At 41.5% G+C, this 17,007-nt stretch overlaps 1 protein-coding gene across 7 annotated transcripts in view; it reads left to right on the forward strand.

The window, feature by feature from the left end:
- LOC102777856 (IQ motif and SEC7 domain-containing protein 1-like) overlaps positions 1-17,007 on the forward strand; it is a 92,401-nt gene that overhangs the window by 69,032 nt on the left and 6,362 nt on the right. For 5 of the 7 annotated variants that reach the window (XM_035910127.2, XM_087834232.1, XM_006796455.3 and 2 more), the window contains 11 exons: positions 8,356-8,635; positions 8,872-10,148; positions 10,766-10,927; positions 11,269-11,391; positions 11,803-11,969; positions 12,226-12,365; positions 13,383-13,412; positions 15,302-15,427; positions 15,506-15,605; positions 15,852-16,013; positions 16,401-16,577. In XM_035910127.2, the coding sequence (XP_035766020.1) occupies positions 8,356-8,635; positions 8,872-10,148; positions 10,766-10,927; positions 11,269-11,391; positions 11,803-11,969; positions 12,226-12,365; positions 13,383-13,412; positions 15,302-15,427; positions 15,506-15,605; positions 15,852-16,013; positions 16,401-16,577 (2,744 nt within the window). Of the gene's footprint in view, positions 1-1,410; positions 1,750-7,764; positions 7,899-8,355; positions 8,636-8,871; positions 10,149-10,765; positions 10,928-11,268; positions 11,392-11,802; positions 11,970-12,225; positions 12,366-13,382; positions 13,413-15,301; positions 15,428-15,505; positions 15,606-15,851; positions 16,014-16,400; positions 16,578-17,007 lie in introns of those variants that run through there. The other 2 variants (XM_006796458.3, XM_035910126.2) reach the window with 2 other exon arrangements.

Consider the following 17,007-nt stretch of genomic DNA (forward strand, 5'->3'; position numbering starts at 1 on the left):
GTAAGTTGAGTCAACTATCTTGCAGCTCCATAAGGCATTAGCAGCTGTAGCCGCCACAGTACGGGTCAAGGTCTCAAACTGAAATAGACCAGTTGGCCGGTTACTGTCTGTCTGCTTGCCTTTCTGCACATACTCATTGTGACTGAGTCACACGTTGCAAGTAAGTCTCCCCTGCTGTGATCCATGACACATGTTGAGATACACTTGCTTTTTCTCCTTAAGTAACCCTTTCTTATGCTTTCGTCTCTCATTCTGCATCTTTCATTTGAAGCCTCAGATGAAAACAGTTCGGACAAGGTGATCATTTTAGGGGTTCGGGTCTGTAATTAGAAGAATTCAGGATCCCTCTCTTTTACAGACTGGTGTGGACTCCTCTGTGGATGATTGGTGTCCCTGTAAACTGGCTCCATGTGGGAGTCATTCTCCTCCGTTTCCTGTGCCTGTTGTCATTAGATAGAAAATACCTTTGGCTTGGGGGCAGTTTACTCCAACCCCCTTTTCTCAGAGGGGTGATTAGTCTCTGCCCTGTCTCAACAACACTGTGAAGTCCAGAGACAAGACACCATCACTGTTTGTGTGTTTGGGGCTTGGTGAGGTTTGCGCTGATGGTGCAGTACGAGGGGAATTTTATGCAGTGTGTAACACTATCCATGAAGCAGTGTTTGTTTCAAGGCGAGTGAAAATTGAAGACATAAAGATACACAATAGAAGTTGTCTATCTGTTGTGATTTTCTGCAGCAAAAGACACCGAATCTGTAGCCCTTTTCTTAGTGCACATCTTAACAGCCACTGCTCAGCCCTGAAAGGCTCTATTAATAGAGGCGCTCTCTTTTATTTGCAGTCGCTACCAAGTCAGTCCTTTTCCTTTTGTGTAAAAAGAGCTAACAAAAGATCCTGACATTCAAACACTCCAAACCCTGTTTCCTTCAACCACTCTCTTTTTTTTTCTTTAAGTCACTGTCTCCTCATACTTTATTGTTTACCCATTTCTCTCTGTTCCATCTCACTCCTATTTTTCTACTATACCTATATGCACTTAACTCGGCTGCCACCCTCCCTCCTGGCTTTTTTTTTTTTTTTTAGTGCATTGGTTTATCTTTTATTCCCAGCTGTCACTCTCTCAGTCTCTCCTTTTCATGTCTTTACACTGTGATAGCGTGCCTGAAAAACATGACTCTCTTTTCCACGTCGCCTCCTCTCTGGTCATGTGTGTCCCTTTCTTGCATGATAAGTGTTTCATCTCCATCTCTCTCTCTTCCTGCCCAGCTACAGAGCCTCCACACTTTCACACCCCCTTCCCAGCACCCCGCCCTCTTCCATACCGCTCGGGCCCTGGCAGAAACTCACACTCCCCTGTCTCATAGCCTCCACCCCCCTTATACTCCTACCAGCCCCGCGCACTGACGACAGAGAGGAAGAAAGAGAAAAAGAAAGGGCTCCATTTGACTGTCAAAGATTGCAGACTGCCACTTAGTACTGACCATGCACGCCTACCATCTATAGGAAACTGCTATCACAAGGCAACGAAATGAAAATGTCTGTAAGTGGCAGAGAGCTACAAGCTGTAGCAGATGGCAGTTTTGAGTTGTGTCTGTCTTTTAGAGGAGCCTTTTAGGGAGCACTGGGGACTGGTGAGGAGATCTGCTAATGTTTGGAGTACATCTTCTTACAAGTGCTGGCCAGCATGTGGTGTTTGCAGTGTAATTCAGAGAAGACCCAGTCACTGCTGGAGCTGGAGCTGAATAGCTGGTAAGAGTAATAGGAGAGTGTAAACTGTGCTTGTTTTAATGTCTGAGTGTGTGTGCTGTCATTGAATGAGGATACACCTGGCTGCTAACCCTCATAAGCCTGTGTTTAATAAACACAGGAGAGGAAGAGAGCTGCTATGAGTTCGAATCATTCACCGTGTTCCAGGACTCCATTTATGATTTCACACGATCCTCTTATAATGACGGCAGTAATGTAAAGCTTTGCACTTTAAATGACTGACTTTTATAGTGTTGTCTGCATTTCCAGCTTTGACTCCATTCTAATTAAAAACAGATCATGCCCTCTCTGTGCGTCATTGTATGCATGTGCTATCATAATATGTTTAGTCTTACTGTACAGAATCCATCTGAGTTGGATTGTTCCCCCTCCGCTCCGTTGAAGGGCATTCCTGTGGTGTGTCGTGGCCCTCCCACTTACTTGGCCGCGGCTGTGTGCTCTTTCATAGCTCTGTCTTCAAGGGCAGGTGCTGAGCGTAGTGCTGGAGGACAGCTTAATGATTCATCACTGAAAGATAATGACAGTGGCTCAGTTGTTGTTGTTTTTGTTGTTGAATCTTGACATGAGGGATGGATGATCAGACAGAACCAGGACTGTTAGTTACTGCATGAGAGTAATATTGACTTTAGATTTCCTTAAGCAACAAGTCATTCAGTGGCATGTACAAACCATCAAATTACTCATCATACTGGCAGTGGCGTATGTTTCAGTTTGCTACTGTATACTTTTTTTTTTCATTATTGTGTGAACATTAAGTGGCACCTGATGAATGATTGCATACCTGTAATCAGCAAGCTTGATGCAAATAGAAAAGAACTTGAAGATTGTCCTCCATCAGCTTAGTTATCAAAAGGCTCTGCCTCAGCTCTCTCCTTGGCAGAGAAATGAAAAGCTGATTTTCCGGTATTAATAGGAATTTTACTGTTGCTAATTATCCTCAATTGGCTATGGTTGTAGTTTTCAAAACAAAGGAAAAGTGTGCTTATTTTCTCGGGTATAGCTATTTAATACCCTTGGTTCTGATAACATTAGATGCCAAATGGCAGTCTGAAATATATAAAGACAGTCAGATCCTAAAACTCTCATTCTGAATGATACAACTTACAGTAGTTGACAGCCACGAGGCTTATGAGACTCCAGTTGACTATATACTGTCTGCTGCAAACTGTCAGGAGCATTACTGTCAGTCTGCTGGCCAGAGCACCGTTCCAGCTCGTAGCTTTGTCCAACTGTAAATTCCCAACTTGCTCCTGTGTGTGTGTGTTTTTTTTTTGGGTTTTTTTTTAGAGCAGCTAAAAAAAGTAATTCATTAGTCCAATTATTGGTACTGAAATGACATATACACCTGAGTGTTTTCTGGCAATTTGAGCTTTTAATGCTGGGCTTCATCATTATGCCTCTGTGTGGTCTGCGAGACCTTTTACCTGAAAAGTTTATTCCATCACATCTGTGTGCAGTGAGATCTGGTGTGTGCATCTGTATTTATGAGCTCTCGGAGTTGCTTTCAAAAGAGGGAAAAACATCTGCTTTTGTTGTGCTTGGAGCGCATGCTGTCACTGCATGTGGGGCGTGCGGTGCGGTATGGAAGCGCTGTTTCGTTTTATTAGAAGGGTCTCTTCACAGCCTCTGTTCAGATACACACATAAAGAAATATATTTCTATAAATGGTAAGGTCCTACAAAGAAGCTACAGAAGAAAAGTAACTTTTTTTTTATATCAGATTTGACCTTCCTCTGTAACTTTACAGGTACTGTAATTTAATATATAACAATGTCTAGATTGTTCCCCAGCAACAATGTTTTCAAACATACATGAGTCTTTTCTCTGCACATGCTAACATTTAAGAAACTCCCCCATGAGCTGGCTTGGTTTCAATGAAATCTCACTACATTACTTACATGTTTTTAAAGTTGAAAAAATGGCAAAAGTGAGGCCTTGAATGCAATGCTAGTAGAAATATTTTTTCTATGGGTGTATTGCTTTAGTGTTTACAATTGAGTTATGCTTTAGTTTGGTAAACTTCTCTGTGACGTTGCTTGGAAGTTGTGCTAGTTACACACTGCAGCAGTCTCTTCCTCTCTAACTCCAGCCTGTACTTCATTAGCCTTCTGCTATTCCCAGAACTCCTGTAGATGTGACTCCTCTTTTCCGGGATGGAGGAATGTTTCTCCCTCAGGTCCGACTGATGGTATGGGTTGAGGCCTGGGCAGGGGCCTCGGCCTGTTTGTTCAGGATGTGTTTGGAGGAAAGCGAGATTGTCGATTCTCCCCCCACCACCCCTCCAAATCCCTGGATCCTGTGGCTGAAAATCACTGCCAGCCGTGCTGACGCGCTTATCCATCCCTACATCAGAGCTCATGGAGGTGGGGTCCTGGTGGATAAAGAGCCAGACGGAGGGACAGTCAGGGCTAATATTGTGAGATCATATTTCAAGGCTTGTACAGTCACTATCAGGAAGTGGTGTGGCATGACATCACTTCTTCCCCCACCACTCAACAGTGGGTTCCACAATTCTCCCATATTAAAGGCCAAAACATGTATAAAACATTCATTTCAAAGTCATTTGAAGCCACTTGTATCCACCGAATAATTAATATCTGACTCTGTAATAGTTCTCCCGCTCTTTTTCCCTTTTCCACCAGCCATTTAAGCTTAAAATGTCAGTGCAGATCTTAAAATGATGCACTCTCTTCTTATTCCCAGCTTTTTCCCTCCATCACTGGCAGCTGACCTCGCTCTGTAGAGTTTTCACTGACTTCTCTTGCAGTACAGCAGTACTTATTCTCACTCTCTTTCTTCCATTTGCTTTCACTCAAACACTCTTTGGATGCTAGGTTGGTAAAAAGCAGAGTAGTTATTAACAAAATGTAGTAAAGAAACTGGCTCACAGGTCTCACCCGGGGGAAATTATTACAGTTAAAGTTTTAACTTTTGCCTTAATATGTTTTTAAATTAATATAATTATTATTTTTCTTTTTAGATGTGCACTGCTGTAATTATTAACGGTGGCATGCATATTGTGTTTTCAATGATTTCAATTAAACTCAATTCGTTTTTCCATCTTATTAGCATAAATTGAAATTTATTTTGGTTCATAAATAATTACAGAAGCAATTAAGCAAAACAATGAAAAGGCAATTATTCCCAACAAATTGGTACAAAAGAAAAAAAATATTTAAACTGCATTACATAATGATAGCAATACTTTAGTCATCCTAAGAGCTCTGTCAGGTTACCGTTAGCAGGTAAATACTGAGATTAACATTCTAACATTTTCACATTAACAGTGCTAAGCTTGAATAACATCTACGGGGTCTAATGAAGCAGATAAGACACGCAAAGTTGACCTGATAATGGTGCTAGATGAAAATTAGGAGGATCAGTAAAGTCATTAAACTCACTGTGTGTACAAAATGTCATTGCAAGCAACGCAAAAATTAAAATGAGTTGAGCCACCGACCCAAAAATGGACATTGGTGCTGGTTTGGCTAAAAATGTTTGTAGACTTTGATTACAAACCATAATTTTGGTATTAAAAGAAAAACGAAGCCAAATGAACTAACAAAGTCTATGTCAGAGAAATGTCACATTTGTAAAATGCCCACTCCTCCTGACTAATGTCCAAATCCCTTGTGTCATCATAACGTTAATTCTTCATTTATCTCAAATGAAGAGATAAAAAAACAATGACTGCCACCTGCAAGCACACAGTGACAGCACACACAGTGTAATTTTTAACTCCAGGGATGACAGCTTTGACAGATGGTTGGGAACTTTTATCCCAGCTGTGATTATGCAATGAAGTATGATCTTGAATGTGTTTTGCTAGGTACTAGCGTTGTTCCAGCTATGTAAAGGGCAAGTCTGGCTCTGTTGCTGTGCACTGGTCCATACTAAAACACTATGTGTATTTTCTACCCTGAGGGGAGTTGGTAAGCATTTACTTAGCTTGAAGTTTCACTGTCTGACTATAGGTTTGGCTGACCTTGAATGGCTCATCTCCACTCCCTCATAAGTTTACTGGCCATTTTACTTGATACATCTTGCTAAAACTTGTTTGAAACTCCTTTTGCCTTCAGAAATGCCTTAAATATTTGTGCCACAGATACAGTGAAGTGCTGGAGACACCCGCAGAGATTTTGGTCCTTATTGATGTGTTAGCACCACACAGTTGCTGCAGAATTGTGAGCTGCAAAACCATGAATTGGATCTCCTGTTCCACCACATCTCAAATGTGCTCTATTGGTTTAAGATTTAGTGACGATGGAGGCCATTTGAGTACAGTAAACTCATTGTTATGTTTAAGAAACCAGCTTGAGATGATTTGAGCTTTGTGACGTGACACATTAAGCAGCCATCAAAGATGGGTACACTGTGGTCATAAAGGGATGGGCATGATCAGCCCATTAGTTTGGTAAGCTGTGGTGATTTAGCAATGCTCAGTTAAGAAATATCCCCTACACAATTGCACTGTTGATACCCGTGTGAACCATCGATACAAGGAAGAATGGATCCATGCTTTCATGGTGTTAACACCCCTACCGTCTGAATGACCCTCAAACCAGGCACAATTTTTCCACCCATCTCTTTTCTAGTTTTGGTGAGGTCATGCAAATTGTAACCTCAGTCTCCTGACAGGAGAGTTGGCTGACAAGAGTAATACCAGTGTGGTCATCTGGTGCTGTAGCCCATCTGCTTCAAGGTTTGTTGTGTAAGTTGTTCAGAGATGCTCTTCTGCGTAACTTGGTTGTAATAAGTAAAAATTTTAGTTACTTTCCCCCTCCTGTCAGCTTGAAGCAGTCTGACCCTCGCTGGATAGTTTTTCCTTTTCAGACCGTTCTCTGTAAATCATAAAGATGGTTGAAAATCCCGGTAGATCAACATTTTATGAAATACTCAGACCAGCCTGTTCGGCACCAACAACCATCCCACGTTCAAAGTCACTTAAATCCCCTTTCTTCCTCATTGTGATACTTAGTTTGAAATTCAAGAGGTTATCTTGGCAGTCTCTGCACGCCTAAACATATTAAGTTGCTTCTACATGATTGGCTGATTAGACATTTTTGAATGGGTGTACCTAAGAAAGTGTCCTATGAGTGTGTTCTTTCCACTTGCATCCAAATGCCATCTTAGTTTGTGGAATTAGGCTGAGTATTGTCGGGATTGTGCTTTTCCTAAAAATTATTAATGATGGTTTGGCAGCCAAGTGCAATCTGTTTTAATATTTCACTCTAAAATCTTTAGTTGAAAAGCAGTAGCGCTTTTTTGGAGGGGGGCGTTATTCTCCAAAGCATTTGTGTTGATCTGAAAACTAAGGTGCCTGAAGCCTTTGCAAACATCCATGACTCATTGTTAATCACTAATAATGACTTGCCTTAAGCCTTGCAAGTGTAGTTATTGCAATTTTGAAAACATTTTCAATTTCTGTTGCACTTTCTCTGTTAATCACAAATCTAGGGACATCAAAAGACATGCTGAGGCAGATATTACATCTGAGCCTCGCTGTCTGAGCTGAGCGGGGTTGCTCGGAAGTCACAAAAAGAGTTTACACTTATATTACAGTACATTTGCCATCTGAACTCTTGAACCAAATTCAGTTCCACTTTTTCGCTTGTGCTCTTTGCTGTGTTTGACAGGCTGTTGCCGAATGTTGATTTCAGGCAGTCCAATAAAGGAAGTAGATGTGTACGCTGCATGGGTGTGTCAAGTCACAGTTCAAACACATTAGGCTGCCAGTGAACTGTGCATTAATCGTATCAGAGGAGAGGGGAAGAAATGTTAGTTGGTGTGATGATAGTTACAGAGCGGGTCGGCACCTCTGAAAGGCATTTCTGTTTTTCGACTGAGGGATCACTAAAGTTATATTTACTCACTCTTCTACAAACTGGACTTTGTAACGAGAATTGGAACAGAGTGTCGTCGCTACTGCGAATATGATGTAATTCTCCTGGGCCACTGATTGGCCCCTGAGCTGACATAAACCTGGATTTCCTGGAGGATTCTGTGTACTCTGGACTTCATTTGACAGAAAGAATGGTGGACAAGATATGGAGGAAGAGTTGGCATTTTATTGAAAATAGACGGTCTCTTCGTAAGAGGCAGACCTCTAGTGTGGTAGAATGTAAGAGTGAGTGAGTAATCGTTTGTTTTTTGTTCCTTTCTCAGTATTTGTAAAGGAAGCAATTGCACAAGGACTGTGTCACTGCAAATGTATTTTATTTTAGGAGCGGTTATGTGTCTTTTGTGTCTCCTAAATGTGGTACAGCAAAAACTATGACACACTAGTGGTTTCTTCTGCGAAATCTATTAGTATCAGACAGCTTTGAATTTAATTAAGTGTGGTTTATGGAGTATGTCAGGATCGCATGCCCCAGAAAAGGCTATATTCATTCACACCCATGCTATTGTGCAATACCATATTTCTAATACCATACTTAATTGTATATAATGGATATTTAACTTAAGCTACTTTTTGTTCAGGCATTTTGGGATTGAACTAACCTGATAAAATTTTAATCCAGTACTGCCTCAGAGATTTTTCTTTCCTTCTACCGTCTCTAATCATCCATCTCTTTCCTGTCTTTGTAGTGTGGAAGGGGATGCACGGCCCAGTGATAGTGGCCCTTCCTTGGATGGGGGAGCCAGCTATGGCCAGGGTCCCGTGACCCACGGCTCAGCCATCAGCCCCGACCGATTTGACAGCCCACTTTACAGCCACGGGGTCCAGCCTGGGCCTCAGAGGCCCCGACGACCCAAGCTCCAGCACTCACAGTCCATCCTCCGTAAGCAGGCTGAGGAGGAGGCCATCAAGCGGTCCCGATCGCTCTCTGAGAGCTATGAGCTCTCTGCTGACCTCCAGGATAAACAGGTAAAAGACTGTTTTTGACAGAAATTCAAGGAGTCACATGATATCTGTTTTTAAAAAATCATATATTTTGAATCTTTTCTTGTCAGAAAGCTAGCTGTGTAAAGAACACTTTGTTAGCTTCTAACAGGAAATTATCAGTGACACCTACGATGGTGACTTTATAGACCATCTGCAGCTAAGAAAACCAATTAAGTAACCCATGGGTCTTACAGTTAATTTACTTGTGTTTTTGTTAGGTGGAGATGCTAGAGCGTAAATATGGTGGACGATTCATAACTCGACATGCAGCTCGCACCATTCAGACGGCGTTCCGCCAGTATCAGATGAACAAGAACTTTGAACGTCTCAGGAGTTCTATGTCCGAGAACCGTATGTCCAGACGCATTGTGCTTTCTAACATGAGGATGCAGCTCTCATTTGAGGGCCCCGAAAAAGTCCACAGCTCATACTTTGAGGGGAGGCAGGTGTCCATGACGGAGGACGGCACCCCGCTGTCCATGGTGCAGTCAGAATGCGGAGATATAGAGGTTCACCAGCAGGCCAACATGGCACACCCTCCACCGCAGGGTGACCTTACAGATGCCATCACAGAGCTGGAGGACGCCTTTTCAAGACAAGTCAAGTCTCTGGCTGAGTCGATAGATGATGCTCTGAACTGTCGCAGCCTTCAGGGGGATGAGGGTCCTGACCCAGAGGCTATCGGCTGCTCCGAGAGACAGGGGGATGTGCAGTATCAGGTGAAGTCCCACCATAGGGCAGCTGGACGGATGCGCGATGAAACGATGGCGTCTTATAGCGATGTTACTCTGTTCATCGATGAGGAGGACATGTCCCCTTCTATTGCCTTGTCCAGGTCAGGGGACCAGCCCTCCAGCACAGAATCAGACTTACGGTTGCGATCAGTTAACTCCTCCCAAGAATACTGGCCTATTGACCCCAAAGATGAGGGTCGTGACACAGACACAAGCTGCCGCAGCACTCCTTCTCTAGAGTGCCAAGAGCAGCGTCTTAGAATGGACCATCTTCCTCTGTTGACCATAGAACCTCCTAGCGATAGCTCCGCAGAGCTAAGCGACCGGTCAGAGCGGAGCACTGTCAAACGGCCACCCGTGTATGAACCTCACGGCCACATTGTAACATCGTCCCAAGCAAGCCCCAAACACATTTCCCATGGGCCCCCACCACGAGCTCCCTCCCGTGATGACGACGCGCCTCTTCGCCACCGCCACAGACAGTTAGAAAGCCACTTGGCTATCAACGGCTCAGCTAACAGACAGAGCAAGTCAGAGTCCGATTTCTCCGATGGGGACAATGACAGCATCAATAGCACATCAAACTCAAATGACACCATTAACTGCAGCTCTGAGTCCTCATCAAGAGACAGCCTGCGAGAGCAGACCCTAAGTAAGCAGACCTATCACAAAGAGACTCGCAACAGCTGGGATTCGCCCATATTCAGCAATGATGTTATCCGGAAGCGACACTACCGCATCGGCCTGAATCTCTTCAACAAGTAGGTACTCTGCTCTGCTGGAGCACATGCTTGACCTGCGTTTGTAGTGAAGGCCAAAAACGCATGTTGCTGCCATCACTGATGTTTCTTCTGAACTTCATAAATTTTGATCCTTTTATAGTTTTGTTTTGTTTTTTTAAGTTAAAAAAATCATTAAAAAAATTACTTTTATTAGGAATTAAAAAAAACTATTTTTAAAAGAAAAATGGAATAGAAAAAAATAATAAACCCACTCAACATGATGAAACTCATATTGAAAAGTACAAACTGTAATACCTCTATTTGTGTTTGACAAACAGCAGTTCTGTTGTTAAATTGCACCATCACTGCTTTAATATTTCCAGAGATAAATTTCTTTCTTAATGAAAGACTTTCACTCATCTGTATTGCTTAGATTTTATCTGACATAACTACATGACAATAAGATGAAAGGTTTAAAGTGTGTGTGTTTTGTTTTTAGGCCTGTGTCAAAATTTTGGGTAATAACAGTAATGTAGATGGATTTTCTAAGAACTCAAGATTAAGCAGCAGCATATTCTTCTTGCCAGTTTAAAAATGTACCAGCATCTGTTCAGGAATTAAAAACAAACCATCCGGGGACATGTTGAATTTTTCAGGAAGCCAGAAAAGGGCATTCAGTATCTTACTGAGAGAGGTTTCATCCCTGACACGCCAGTCGGAGTGGCTCACTTCCTGCTGCAGAGAAAGGGGCTAAGCAGGCAGATGATTGGAGAATTTCTTGGCAATCGACAGAAGCAGTTCAACAGAGATGTCTTGGAGTAAGTATCGCCACAGGAATGATAAAAAAAATATATTGTTATTACTGACAGCAACATAATCCAAAGCATACTTAGTTTTGTTATTTTAAAAAGGAGTGTGGTACATATAAAAACAGTTAAGTAATTGCTCAGAGGATTTACTAGACGAAGATCCCACAGTCTATGAGAGTGACTTATGGCACCAATATGACAAGAATTCACTGACATATCCTCCATGATGGAATCTGGGCCAAACTATCCCTGTTGAGCTACCAGTGAATGAGGATGAGCACAAAAACTGTGGCAGTCTGTGTTTTGATGTATTTGCCTTTTTTCTCTTCATCCCTCTCCTCACGTACCAGCTGTGTGGTAGACGAAATGGACTTCCAGGGCATGGAGCTCGACGAAGCCCTGAGGAAATTTCAGAACCACATCCGCGTCCAGGGTGAAGCGCAGAAGGTGGAGCGGCTCATTGAGGCTTTCAGGTTGGGGTTTTATGCCGTATATGTAAAAAAAAAAAACCTGCAATATAAACTTTATTTTTTTATTTTTGAGAAAGTTTAGTGACCCAATCCTCCTACTGAAAATGGATTTATTTACTGTGATCATTAAACCGAGCTGATTCTTAACGACCCCTGTGTATTTCATATAGTCAAGTGCAGTAAAACATTAGCATTAGTGTTCATAATACTGAAAGCATTTTAATAAACATCATCTGTCTTCCTCACAGCTGTGTCATCTGCATAATTATTGGTTCATAAAGAGAACCCATTTACTTCTGTTTTCTTCAGGCAGTGTTGAAAACATTTCCTCTCTCTGACTCGCTTGTATCGAGTTTAGAGTCTGAGTTTTGCTCTTCCTTAACATTACTTAATGCTCCCGTTTTCTATTTTTAGCCAGCGCTACTGCATCTGTAACCCAACAGTAGTGCGGCAGTTTAGGAACCCTGACACCATCTTCATCCTAGCTTTTGCAATCATCCTCCTCAACACCGACATGTACAGCCCCAACGTCAAGCCAGAGAGGAAGATGAAGCTGGAGGACTTTATCAAGAACTTAAGAGGTAACAGAAAACTGTTATTATGAAATACATGTGAAGGCATTATATATAGACCTTAATGGGGCAATATGTAAAATTCAGCTTCAAAAATAAATTAAACCTTTCACCACAGAGGGGAAGAGTAGGTGACCAACCCTTACAATTTGAATCCTCTTTGCTTTATTAATGTCTTCTCTCACTATCCTGACCTTTAAAAAGAAAAAAACATCCTTTTACTGTTGTTCTAATCCTTAAGGTGTATGTGTACGTTGACTTTCAGGTGTGGATGATGGAGAGGACATACCCCGGGAGACTCTGGTCGGCATATACGAGAGGATTCGTAAACGAGAGCTCAAAACCAACGAAGACCATGTATCCCAGGTGCAGAAGGTTGAGAAGCTCATTGTGGGAAAGAAACCAGTAAGTTATGTGTTTTTTAATCTTTCTGTCAAGGTCACAAAATTGTTAGTTGGATTTCTTATTTTTCATTTTTATTACAAGGCAAGGCATCACAGACCAGGGCATATCTTTTTCCCTCTCCTACGTAGCTTATTTCAGAGAAGGAACGCTAAGATGTAGAAAAGTCTTCAGACACACACTGGTGATTTCGACACACACAAGGCCTTTGTGAAATGTTGCACACTGCTGCAGTCTGATGAAAAATAGCCACATCCTGCCATTTTAACACAATATAGTACCAAAGTAGATTTAGTGGGGGAAGTAATTGCTATCCTTGAGCAGAGCAAAATCAATTTTTCTTTAACTGACTGGCATAAGTTGCATTGCTTTAATCCGTTGATTAGTTATTAGTCTGTTTATCTCTTTCCATACATACTGGATCAAAGTTATTATCAGATTTTGTTCTCCCATTACTCCATTCCCTTGTAGGCAGCTGGAGACAGCCTTTCTGCAGGCAATACTGTTTCTGCCATGTGTGAAGGTTAAAGGTGTGATTAACTTACCCTCAGGGAGAGGCTCGTCTGGCATGGATGACTTTGTTTTAGTCGGTTTTCAGATGAATGGAGTCTGTTCTGCTCTGCCAGTAATAATTGAATGTATTGAAAAATGATTCCTTGTCACCATTTAGCTGCATAATTAAGGAGGACACGTAGTAAAACAGTTTAACATAAAAGCCATGCTGGAAATCCTCTCTATAATAATCAGGTCCACTAGTGCTGGCACAGCATCTGTATTCATTCCAGTATCGTTATTGATTCTTACAAATCTGAAGACAAAGAAAAATTGATGACTTTTGCACCAAACCAATAAGGTGCATGCATTTTCATAGGCATTATAATGGGAAAACTGTTAACAAGGGCAAATCCTTCTTAAGAAGGGAATGATATATATATATTTTTTTAAGTTATAAGAAGCATTAGTGTAAATAATCCCAACATATTAACTGCACCTAACATCTTCTCTGTCCTCTCTTTTTAGATTGGATCTCTCCACCATGGCCTGGGATGTGTAAGTAGATTATCTGTAAATCAGATGATCATTTATTATTCTTTGTTTCACTTTGCGTCTCTGTCTCTGTAGTGATTCCTCCACATCATGCAGTTACTTTTTAAGTCAGCTTTCCAAGACTGGCAACGACTTTTCCCAGAGACATTACACTGGTTGGTGAGAGATGGACAGTTAGTGTTTTACGCTGGTGGCAGAATCAAAAGACATAAATTTTTGGGTGGCACTAAGCTGCACCGTTTACAAATTCTGTGCTCAGCAGGGTGTATATCACTGCTGTGTGCTTGTCACATCAATCCTTAAGGAATGATCTATGCTTAGCTGACTTAGCACTAGTAGTGCATTCATTTGAGTGCCACGTATTCTGGCTTTTTATATATGTAAGGCTACCTAAACTTTGAATGAACTCTTTTACAGTTTTCATCATTGCGCACAGTAACCTAGGTATTTAAAACAACAACAACAAAAAACCCAGAAGGTAGCCTGTCACCTGTTACTGTCAAGTTATTGAATACTCTCAAAGAGAACGCCTATTGGATCAGTCTACACAGTGTGCATTTGTACGACTGTTGGATTGATGGCTCATTACTCTTTCTTGGCATTTTTGTGGCACTTGCTACAGGAAAATAAATCACTAAACTTTGAATTCAAAAAGAAAATCCGGCAGCAGCATTCACTGTTGGACAATTTTCCCTGTGTCATGAAAAGGGTGGAGAATCCAAAACATCAGGTGGTTTTGTTATGCTAGCATGACTTCATTTGCATCCTTGCTACTGCCAACAAGAATGTGTGGGGGAGGGTTGGAGAAGACTTGAGCATGGTTGCTTAAAACATGCTCCACAGCTGTGTCACCTGTCAAACCGGTGCAAAAATCCAAAGAAGCTTTCATGTAAGAATCATTTTACAGGAAGAAATGTGAAATTCTAATCCTAAATGTCTTAAACATGTAATTAAGGTAAGTTAATGTTATTTATATATCACCTTTTAAGACAAAGATTACAAAGCACTTCACAAATAAATACCAAGACATTTAAAACAAAACAGACAAAAAGTATTCGATGTACAATTCTTACATATGCCTTTTTTCTAAAATAATGACATTTATAACAAACTAAAATATTTTATTTCTACAGTGGCTTTCGAAAACAGAATTGGTTCACAATATTTTGCAGAATACTACCATAAATTTCCATTATGCCTTATGAAACATGCAAAAAATTTATATTAGGAGAATAAGAGTCACATTATTCATGAAAGGCAGTTCAGTTCAATTTAATACAGGTTTATTTATATAGCCCCTAAATCACAACAGTTGCCTCAAGATGAACACTAAAACTTTATAAAGAGTGTATGGGTGTATATTTATAAGCTATTCACGGCCACAGAGACCTTGACTTAACATAGTCACATACCAGTACGAAAAAACTCAGTTTTTTCAATTTAATATGCATTTAATATTCCTGTTAAATCTTATGTAAGGATCTCTTATGTGTGCCATGTTTACTTAAGAGCATAATTATCTGCTCAATAATAAGTGTTCGTCTTTTTTATTGTAAAATGTAAAAGGTTTTTTTGGAAAGGATACATCTGTGATTCCTTGCTCTTGGCTCCTTCAGAAGCCTCCTCTCTCCTTGTAAATTGGAGCGGTTTAGGAGTTTGAAGATCTTCCCTAATGGCAGAGGTTAACAATTTCTAGGTCACTGGAGGAAAAAGGAAATGAGGAGGCATAAGTTGGCATAATGAAAAGTGCCCAAGGGAGGAATAAATTAGTCATCTCTTGGCCATACCTTTTTCAAATTTGCAGATGGAGAATAACTTCTGTTCCTTGTTATGCAATGGACTGAGGCCATAATTACCTCTAAAGTGTTGTGCTGTTTTCCTCTGCCTTGTAGGTGTTATCGCTGCCGCACCGTAGACTGGTGTGTTACTGCCGTCTGTTTGAAGTGCCAGATCCAAACAAGCTCCAGAAGCTAGGCCTGCATCAGCGGGAGATCTTCCTGTTCAACGACCTCCTAGTGGTAAATATCGCCCTGTCCTCTCCCTTCTGCCTCCCCTGTCCAAACCGTCCTTACAGGGTTATTTTTGTATAATTTCAGGTAACCAAGATTTTCCAGAAAAAGAAGAATTCAGTGACGTACAGCTTCAGACAGTCCTTCTCTCTATATGGGATGCAAGTCATGCTGTTTGAAAATCAGTGTAAGTTGCACTGAGAATTTTCCATTTATTATATTCCGTGTAGCATGCTAGCTGACAGTATTTACATCACACATTTTGACGTTGCACATTAACACTGGCATGTCGGACCAAATGGGCTGCGACGTTGTTTATACTCTCCAAAACTTCAGACAGAATTCACCCGATGGGTTTCGCCTCGGTTTTGATGAATGAACCTTTTGTAAATGACTCTCTCTCTTTCTCTCTCTCTGTTTCCCATTGCCCCAGATTATCCAAATGGAATCAGACTTACATCAGCGATACCAGGTGCAGACATCAAAGTGCTTATCAACTTTAATGCGCCCAACCCCCAGGACCGCAAGAAGTTTACAGATGACCTGCGAGAGTCCATTGCTGAGGTCCAGGAAATGGAGAAATACAGAATAGAGTGTGAGCTGACCGTTTCCCCTCCCAACCCACCCACCCTCGTTACTCTGTCTGCTTCAGGCTGTGTAAAGTAGAAACAGAGCATGGGTCTCATTACTCAAATGCAGCAGATTTCAAGAGAGAATGTTTACAAAGTTCACAGGATGGTTACCAGAAGGGGCGGCAGATTACTGTGGACATTAAAGCGGTTTCCATTTTTACATACAAGAGCAGGATGTTAAAAATTAAGCATATCAATATTGCACACCTCATAAATTTCAGGCAGCAAAGGGTGGCTTAATACGTAACAGAAAAAAAATGCATTCCATGGCCAAAGTGAGATGTAAAACCGCTGCCACTTACCTCAGTCTTTCCTTGGCTTTTTTTTTTTTTTTTTTTTAAATATTACAGCTGAGCTGGAGAAGCAGAAGGGGGTAGTGAGGCCCAGCATGTCGCAGAGCTCTGGCCTGAAGAAGGAAGCAGGCAATGGGAACATGAACCGGGCCAGTCTGGATGATAGCTACGCCATGGGTGAGGGCCTGAAGAGGAGCGCCCTCAGCAGCTCCCTTAGAGATCTCTCTGAAGCAGGTATAGCCAAAACATCTTTGCTTTTACTAGCTGGGAGAAGTACACTCCTTCTGTCATCCACATCTTTATGATGATATCAAGGGGATAAAAATAGCAAAATGTTGTTTCACAGCACCATACCTTCTTCTTCCCTTTAAATCCATAATCTAACACCCCCTCCCTCCCCCCTCCCCCATGACTGGATGGTTTGGTCTGGACGGTGTTTCCTGTCAGTGTTGAGCCTCTTTTGTACTCAGCATACTTTGTTTTAGAGAGACCTCAGCTTTCCACAGCTCAAAGACTGAAAACGGACCTGTTTAAGAAGAGGTTTAGCAATGCAGATTTTTCTTTTCACTGACTGATGAAACCGACAGGCAGGTGTCACCCCTGTTCATTTGGATGATTTATTATGAGCAGTTTTTTTTTTCCCCCCCATTTGTGTTTTCATCAT

The sequence above is a fragment of the Neolamprologus brichardi genome, chromosome 20 (genome assembly GCF_056152115.1).
Source record: "Neolamprologus brichardi isolate AB-2024 chromosome 20, ASM5615211v1, whole genome shotgun sequence".
Lineage (NCBI taxonomy): Eukaryota > Metazoa > Chordata > Actinopteri > Cichliformes > Cichlidae > Neolamprologus > Neolamprologus brichardi.